The 8,546-nt window shown below is 39.8% G+C and overlaps 1 protein-coding gene across 2 annotated transcripts in view; it reads right to left on the minus strand.

The window, feature by feature from the left end:
- Cenpi (centromere protein I) overlaps positions 1-8,546 on the minus strand; it is a 109,200-nt gene that overhangs the window by 82,310 nt on the left and 18,344 nt on the right. For both annotated transcript variants that reach the window (XM_008848335.3, XM_029553655.1), the window contains exons 6-7: positions 2,814-2,862; positions 2,479-2,525 (exon numbers count right to left, since the gene is read on the minus strand). In XM_008848335.3, coding sequence (XP_008846557.2) covers positions 2,479-2,525; positions 2,814-2,862 — 96 coding nt within the window. The remainder of the gene's footprint in view (positions 1-2,478; positions 2,526-2,813; positions 2,863-8,546) is intronic.

Genomic DNA, 8,546 nt, shown 5'->3' on the forward strand with positions numbered 1-8,546 from the left:
AGATCATAAAACAAACAAACTCCTCCAACCTATAATCTTCTAGCTTACGGCTATCTCCCCTATATATTTCTTCCTTCTATTCTTCCTCCTCTGCCCATATTTCAGTCTTACCAGTCTTACTTCCTAGCATAGCATGATAGCATCCTCAAGTCTCAAAGTTTACTCATCTTTGATTTAGATATCAGGAAGGAAGACCAAAAGTGAAAGTCAAGAAAGCAGAGCAAAAGAAAATAAACATAATACTAAGACCTGAACATCATAAATCCTGAGATTTTCATTAGGAAGGCCAGTGAAGGTCGTGATATGCATTGTATACCCATTTTTGATGTCACTGTTCATCGAATGCTCCATCTTTACAGCTGCCCTCTCTGATACCACATTAGTGGTATCCAATGGTCAAGCAGCTTGATATAATGAAAATTAAGTCTTAAAAAACACTTAATTTCAGAGTTATGGAGACAGCCCTGTTGGTAACATGCATTTCTTGCAGAAATGAAGACCTGAGTTCACGTCCCAGAAACAAAGTTAACAAAAAGCCATGAGCAATGATATGTGCTTATAATATGAATGCTAGGGATGCAGACAGGTGGATCCCTGGGGTTCTCTTGCCAGATAACCTAGCTTACTTGGCAAACTCCAGACCACTGAGAGATCCTGTCTCAAAAAATATGGATGGGATGGGACTGGAGAGATGGAGTTGGCTCAGAGGTTAAGAGCATTGACTGCTCTTGTACAGGACCTAGGTTCAATTCCCAGCACCCACATTGCGGCTACTAACTGTCCATAACTCCAGTTCCAGGGGATCCGGTGCCCTTTTCTGTCCTCCACGGACATTGCATGACATGGGTGCACTTACACGCATGCAGGCAATATACTCATATACATAAAATAAAAATACTAAATAAAATACTTTTAAAATGTGGATGGGGACCTGGATTCACTTCCCAGCATCCACATGGGGGCTCACAACCATCCTTAACTCCAGTTCCAGGGGAGCCAATACCCTCTTCTGACCACCTCAGACATTGAATGCATATGGTGCACTTACATACATGCAACGAAAACATTCATACACATAAAAATAAGTAATTTTTTTTAAAAAACACTTTTTTAAAAATCCAGTTATTCTACTTCTGGATATATATATGTGAAGGAAGCTAAGTCAAGATAGCACAGACACACTTGCACATCCATGTTTATTGCTGTATTATACACAATAGCAAAAATATGGAACCAAGATGTCAATCAATGGATAAAGTGATAAAGAAAATATAGTATACATACATAATGGAGTTCTATTCAGCCATAAAGAATGAGATTATGTCATTTGAAAATGGACAGATTAAAAAAACAAAAACAGGCTGTAGAGATGGTTCAGTAGTTAAAAGCACTGGTTGCTTTTGGAGAGGACCTAGGTTCAATTCCCAGCACCCACATGGTGACTAACAACCGTCCATAACTCCAGTTCCAGGGGATCCAATGCCCTCTCCTGATCTCCATGGGCACTGCACAGCACAGGTGCACTTAAATATACACAGGCAACAAACTCATACACATAAAATAAAAATGAATGGATGTAACTGGAGGTCATTGTTTTAGTTTGTTTCTTCATTGCTATGACAAAACACTCTGACCACTACCAACTTGGGGAGGAAAGGGTTTATTTATCTTACATCTACCGGGTCACAGTTCATCAGGAGCCTAGGATAGGAACTCAGGGCAGGAACCTGGAGGCAGGAACTGGAGCACAGGCCATGGAGGAATGCTGCTTACTGGCTTGCTCCCTGGCCCCTGCTCAGGCTGCTTTCTTATGCAACACAGGCCCACCCGCCCATGGGTGGCACCACCCACAGTGGGCTGGGCCCTCCCACATCACACAACAATGAAGAAGATGCCTCACAGACATGGCCACAGGCCAGTCCTGATGACCTGAGGTGGAGGAGAAAACCGCCAACTACCGCATGTTGTCCTCTGGCTTCCACATACGTGCCATGGCACACACATAATAAATAAATAAAATTTTAAAGCTCTATAAACTCATTTCTGGCTTCTCCCTATCATTTCACTGCTCTAGCTGGAACACTGCAGTTCTTAAACAGCATTTGTTGTTTGATGTTAACTTGCCTTTGCTCATGCTATAGCCACTGGCAGGAGTATCATTTTCTCCCTTCTTTTTCTACTTACGTCTCCTTCATCCCTACAAATCTGTCTCAACCATAACCATTCTTCCTAACCCCAAGTCTGATTCTAACATTTTTGGTTTTGTTTTTTGCAGTGCTGATGATGGAACCCAGGCCATATACATACAAGGAAAGTAGTCTACCACTATCAGGTTTGTGATTGTTCCATTTTGCTGACAGTTCTCCAGAAAGTAAGTTCCATGAAGCTAATGACTCACTTGGCTTTCTATCACCAAGTCCTAGCTCAATGCCAGGCACATAGTGCAACTGGATAGCTTAAGGTCTTTTCAGTACTCACGATTTTGGTCTGAAGATCAAGTAATTTTCTCACACGAAATGGTTTGACTAGAAAAGGTAAAGAAACGAGGTTCTATACATTTGCTTCGGCAAAAGAGAAAATGGGTTCTACTTAACTACCATGTAATTCAGATAATTTCTTCTTACAATACATTGAAAATATAAATACCTCTTCAGTTCAGCCATTACAGGCATGCTATTAGATAAAAGTACTAAAAAAATCAATTTTCAGAAAGTGTTAGCACATAACTAATGCTACTTCTTAAGTTTATGACAGCCAAAACAAATGCTAATTCTAAAGAGTGAATGCAATATAAGTGGAGTAAAAATACTCACCATTCTCTTTTTTTGTCAGTAAATATAACAAGTGGCATACATAAGGGCACTGTCAAAATATGAAAAAAAGAAAAATGAGAATGTAGCTTGAGCAAAGCGGCAACATATTCTCCTCAAACATCAGTGTTATTCTTTATTCTTTATTACAGAGGCTTTGGGACTTCACTGAGCAATAAATTATACTATAATAAGGAAATGAGCATCCCTTATCTCAAATGCTTGACTTGAAGATCTGAAATATTTACATGAACACGAGCTATCTAAAGGATGAGACGTAAGTCTAAACACAAAATTCATTAATGTTTCATATACACTTTATATATACAAGCTGAAGTTAATTTTACACAATGATTTTAATGTACCTGTGTTCTGACTGTGACCTGTCACATGAGGGAATTTTTCACTTTTTGTCTTTGTGTATGTGCTATATGTGTGTGGGTGCAGGCACCCTTGCACACATGGAGGCCAGAAGAGGACACCCTCCCCTATCACACTACCTTACTCCCTTGACACAGAATCTCTCACTAAACTGGAGGTGGATCATTGGCCAGCAAGCCACAGGGATCCTACTGTCTTTCAGGGCAATGCCCTAGAGATTCAAACTCAGGTCCTCAGGCTTGCATAGTAAGATGTATGACCTACACGGCCATGTCACCAGCCCCAGAATCTTTCACTTTTGCCATCAAGTCAGTGCTAGAAATAGAAAAGTTTAGGATTGTTGAACATTTCAGATTTCAGATTTTCAGGTCAGGTATGCTCAACCTGTATGTATTTAGTGAATTTTTACAAATAGTTTCATTGGCAACAAGATAAATCAAGATTCTTAGTTTGGAATATAAAAACACTGTGAGCAATTTGAAAAAAAGTATTGTACGTCATCTTTCTCCCTAACAAAAAAAGTACACACTTCTTGGATAAAGAAAATGTGGTATTTATACACAATAGAATCTTTTTCAACCATTAAGAAGAATGAAGACATGTCACTTGCAGGAAAATGGGTGCAACTGGACATAACCCCATTGAGCAAGTTAAGTCAGTCTCAGAAAGACAAATATTGTATGTTTTCTCCCCTATGTGGGTCATAGATTTTATATAGATATATAAAATCATGCATGCATATATGACTTGAAAGTAGAAAAACTGTTGAGGGGAACCAAGGGGATTAAGTAATGAGAGGAACAAGAGGTAAGAAAGGGCAAGGAAGAAAGGTGTGGGGAATACGCTCAATGCACAATATGCACCTGTATGAAAATGCCCTCATGCAATAGGGCACTGTGTACGGTGAACATATGAACTTTTTCAAAAAATATTTTTTTAATTATGCATTCCTTTCAGTACTAGTTCATATTCATTAATATGCAAAATTAAAACTTGTATTCTAATTTCCTACTTAAAAAGCATTCATATTGTTACTCTTCAAGATGTTATTTTCCACAAACTTGACCCGATAGGCCTTAACATCTATGACAGAATGCATGAAATCCTGTGGTGGGGGACTATGGAGGGTGCAGATGGGGGGGAGGAGACGTATTATATGAAATGCATAAAAATTCAATAAAATATATATTTAAAAAGATATTATTTCAATCATTTTCAATGATGTCTTATACTTCACTGGATAGATATACTGTCTCTTTGTGTGTGTTGTGTGTGTTGGAGATCAAGCCTAGGGCTTCACAGATGTTGAATAAATGCTCCTTCACAGAGCTGTAACTCCAGACGAGATATACCATAATTTATGTAACAACTTGGTCTTCAGTCTGGCATTTTAGGACCCACTCAAAACATTAAATTGCTAGATGACCAATCTTCCATAATATTTCATTTGCAGTGTTCATCTGGTGAGGATGTAGTTCACTTGGTAGAGTATTTGCCTAGCATGTACAAAGCACTGGATTTGAGCATGCAACACCACATAACCTGGATGTAGTGTTCCATACATGTAATCCCAGCACTAGGGAGGTAGAGACAGGAAAATTAGAAACTTTAGAGCATCCTCAGCTATGTATCCTGAGATATATGAGACCCTGTCTCAAAATAGACAGACAGACACCATTCCCATTCATTATGTTATTTCCTACAGCTAGTCTGATACTAAGATAGTACGGCCCTCACATCTAAAATATGTACTTATGGGTCTTTAAGGAAAAGTTTGTCAACATTTGTTCTCAAAGACCAAAAGTAAAAAAGTAAATTATTTAATGAAACAAGAGAAAGCAACACAGCTGGCAAGATGGTTCAGTAGGTAAAAGCCCTTGCTGTGCAAACCTGATAACCTGAGCCTGCTCCATGAAGCCCACAGTAAGAGAGAACAATCTCCTAAAAGTTGTCCTCTAACCTACACACACACACACACACACACACACACACACACACACACACCATACATACCTGTGTTTACACACAGGCACACAAATAGAATAATCTTTAAAAATCAACACAATGATATTCCTTAAACAAATCTGTGTATTAGCAGCCCAAAGTATAGCATATTCCACATTGCCTTTTCTACACTTAGAAATTGATACAGAAGCCAGGCATGGTGGCGCACACCTGTAGTCCCGGCACTTGGGAGGCAGAAGCAGGTGGATCTCTGTGAGTTCAAGGCCAGCCTGGTCTACATAGTGAGTTCCAGGACAGCTGGGACTACAGGGAGACCCTGCTTCAAAAAAAAAAAAAGAAAGAAATGGATATAGAAAGATTCTAATCATACTTTCAAGAAGCAAGAATTTAGATTTTGGCACAAATTTATTACATTATACCCACAGGATTATGAACCAGAAGCAACACTATTCGTTATGTTGAGTACAAAATGAGTACCATACAATTGGTGGCCTGAGGCTTTGTCTAGTGTTACAGGAAATCTGACATTGTCCTTTTAATCACATCTAGAAAAGGATTCAAATGCATCTACTGTTTGGCAGCTGCCTTGCTGGCAAAAATTTAACCACATCTGAGTCACTACAGAGTCAGACTCTTATCAAATTATATAAAAATGACTTTTATGAAGTATTATTTTCAAAAGTTAAATCCTATTGTTATTAGGCATAGTGACTCATACCTGAAATCTCAGTACTCTGAGGAAGCAGGAAAATAGCAAGTTCAAGGTTAGCCTGGGCTATACAGGACACAGTTTCAAAAAAAAAAAAAAAAGCAGAAAATGGGGGCTGGAGAGAGTGTTCAATGGTTAAGAACACTGATGCTCTTGCAGAGGGCCTGAGTTCATTTCCTAGATTCACAACAGGCAGCTCATCAACACTTATAACTCCAGCTCCAGGGGATGTGATGCCTTCTTCTGGCCTCCCTGGGCACCCCCACACATATAAATTAATAAACATTAAAAAAAAAAAAGAACATAGGGCCAGTTGGATGGCTCAGCTGGCTGAGCAGGAAAAAGCACTTGCTGCGCAAGCCTGACAAGCTGAGATCAATCCCCGGAACCCATGGTGGAAAAGACAGAACCAACTCCCAAAAGTTGTCCTCTGCCACATATTGCCTGTGATATGCATCTTGCACTCATAAACATTATCATGCACATTAATAATAATTAATACATTTCTATTTTTTTAAAAAACTAAAAACTTTAGGGCCTTTTTCTCCTGTTTCTTGAGCTGGGTAATATTTACACAAATATATTCCATTATCAAAAATTTACAAATCTCGGCTGGGCATGGTGGCACACACCTTTAGTCCTAGCAGCTGGGGGGACAGACACAGGTGGATTTCTGAGTTCGAGGCCAGCCTGGTCTACATAGCGAGTTCCAGGCAAGCTGAGGCTACAGGGAGGCCCTGTCTCAAAAGTACTCCCCCCCCAAAATTTACAAATCTGATCACTTGTTACATAGGCAATTTTCTGTATGTATATTATGCTTTAATAAATACTTTTTCTTAAGGGATAAGAAAAAGAAAAATGGAAGAAAATTTAGCCCCTTTCCCTCCTGCCAAGCCAAATAATACATTCTTTAGCTTGGATGGTGTAAACTGCTAAGTAGCCTGCCATTTATTTGACATTTATTAGTAGTTCCTACTCACCCATGAAGCAAATGTTTATCGAATAGTGAGTGAAAGTACTGCTCTTGGAGCAGGGCACAGTGGCTTATGCCTATAATTTCTGCACTCAGGAAGTAGAGGCAGGAGGATCAGGAGTTCATTATCTTCTGCTACATACTGAGCTCAAGGCCACCTTGAGCTACATGAGACCCTGTCTCAAAAAGATAAAGTCTTACTCTCACAAAGTTTACATACAATGTGCCAGGCCATGAACTGTGTTAGTAAGTAACTGGGTTTTAAAAAGGATAGTCCTAGGGCTAGGGATATGGCTCAGTGGTAGAATACCTGACTGGATTGAGAGAGATCCTGGGTTCAGTCTTCAGGAATGGAAAAAAAAAAGCCCAGGCACTGTGTGGAAGAACTCAGTCTACTAAGCTATTAGAAGAAAAGAAAGTCATTCATCATGGTGGCACACACTTTTAATCCCAGTTCTCAGGAGGCTACATTTGCTACATGGCAAATTCCAGGTCAGCCTTGACTACAGAGCGAGATCCTACCTCAAAAAATAAATAAATAGAAGCTGGAGAGATGGTTCAGTGGTTAAGAGCACTGGCTGCTCTTGCAGAAAACCTGGGTTCAATTCCCAGCATCAACATGGCCGCTAATAGCCATCTGTAACTTCAGTTCCAGGGGATCTGACGCCCTCTTTTAACCTCCTTGGGCATTGCACAATACACACATGCAGGCGATACACACATGAAGGCAATACACACATGCACATAAAATAAAAATAACAAAATATTAAAAATAAATAAGCAGCCGGGCGTGGTATCACACGCCTTTAATCCCCGCACACAGGAGGCAGAGGCAGGTAGATCTCTATGAGTTCAAGGCCACCCTGGTCTACATAGTGAGTTCCAGGACAGCTGGGGCTACAGGGAGACCTGTCTCAAAAAGACCAAAAATAAATAAATAAAAATAAATAAATAAGCAAATAAAAACTTAAAGGGGTATGTCTTTTTTTTCTACTTTCTATAAAGAAACAGAAAATTTATTTGCAGTGCAATCTACACAATTTATAAACAAAAGCAAGAGGGTAGAAGATGCTTAAAAGGCAGAGCCAATTACATCTGAGTTATCATTCAGCTATGTGTGGGCACTACAAGACAAATAGGAAAGTTGAGCATTCTTTTGTGTGTTGGGGAGGTGAGGCAGGGTCTCACTATGTAGCCCTGGGTGGCCTGGAATTCTCTATGTAGATCAGGCTGGCCTCAAACTCAGAGATCTATCTGTCTCTGCCTCCTGAGTGCTGGGCTTAAAAGTGCACACCACCAAGCCTTGCTAAGGTTCTCACTTTCCATACTTCAAGGTCACCAATCCTTCACTTTCATACAGAAAATGTCCTCCTTTGAGACTTAATCTACTGGAGCTCACTGTATCTACATTACCTATACTGTATCAACTCAATACTTACCTCTTATTACCTTCCCAAAATCCACTGAGAACTTGGGCATCTGAATCAATTTTCTCTACTAACCCTAACCCAGCATGCTGCCAGAAGACTTTAATGTCCCTGTCAATAAATCAAGGTGGCCTTAAAGTTTATTTGCCTTCTTATTTCTAATGCTTTGATAACTAATCATAGAAATAAAGGGTTGGGGGGCTGGAGAGATGGTTCAGCTGTTAAGAGCACTAGCTGCTCTTGTAGAGGACCCGGGTTCAATTCCCAGCACCCACATGGCA

The sequence above is a fragment of the Nannospalax galili genome, unplaced genomic scaffold (assembly GCF_000622305.1).
Source record: "Nannospalax galili isolate Female #2095 unplaced genomic scaffold, S.galili_v1.0 scaffold3, whole genome shotgun sequence".
NCBI lineage: Eukaryota > Metazoa > Chordata > Mammalia > Rodentia > Spalacidae > Nannospalax > Nannospalax galili.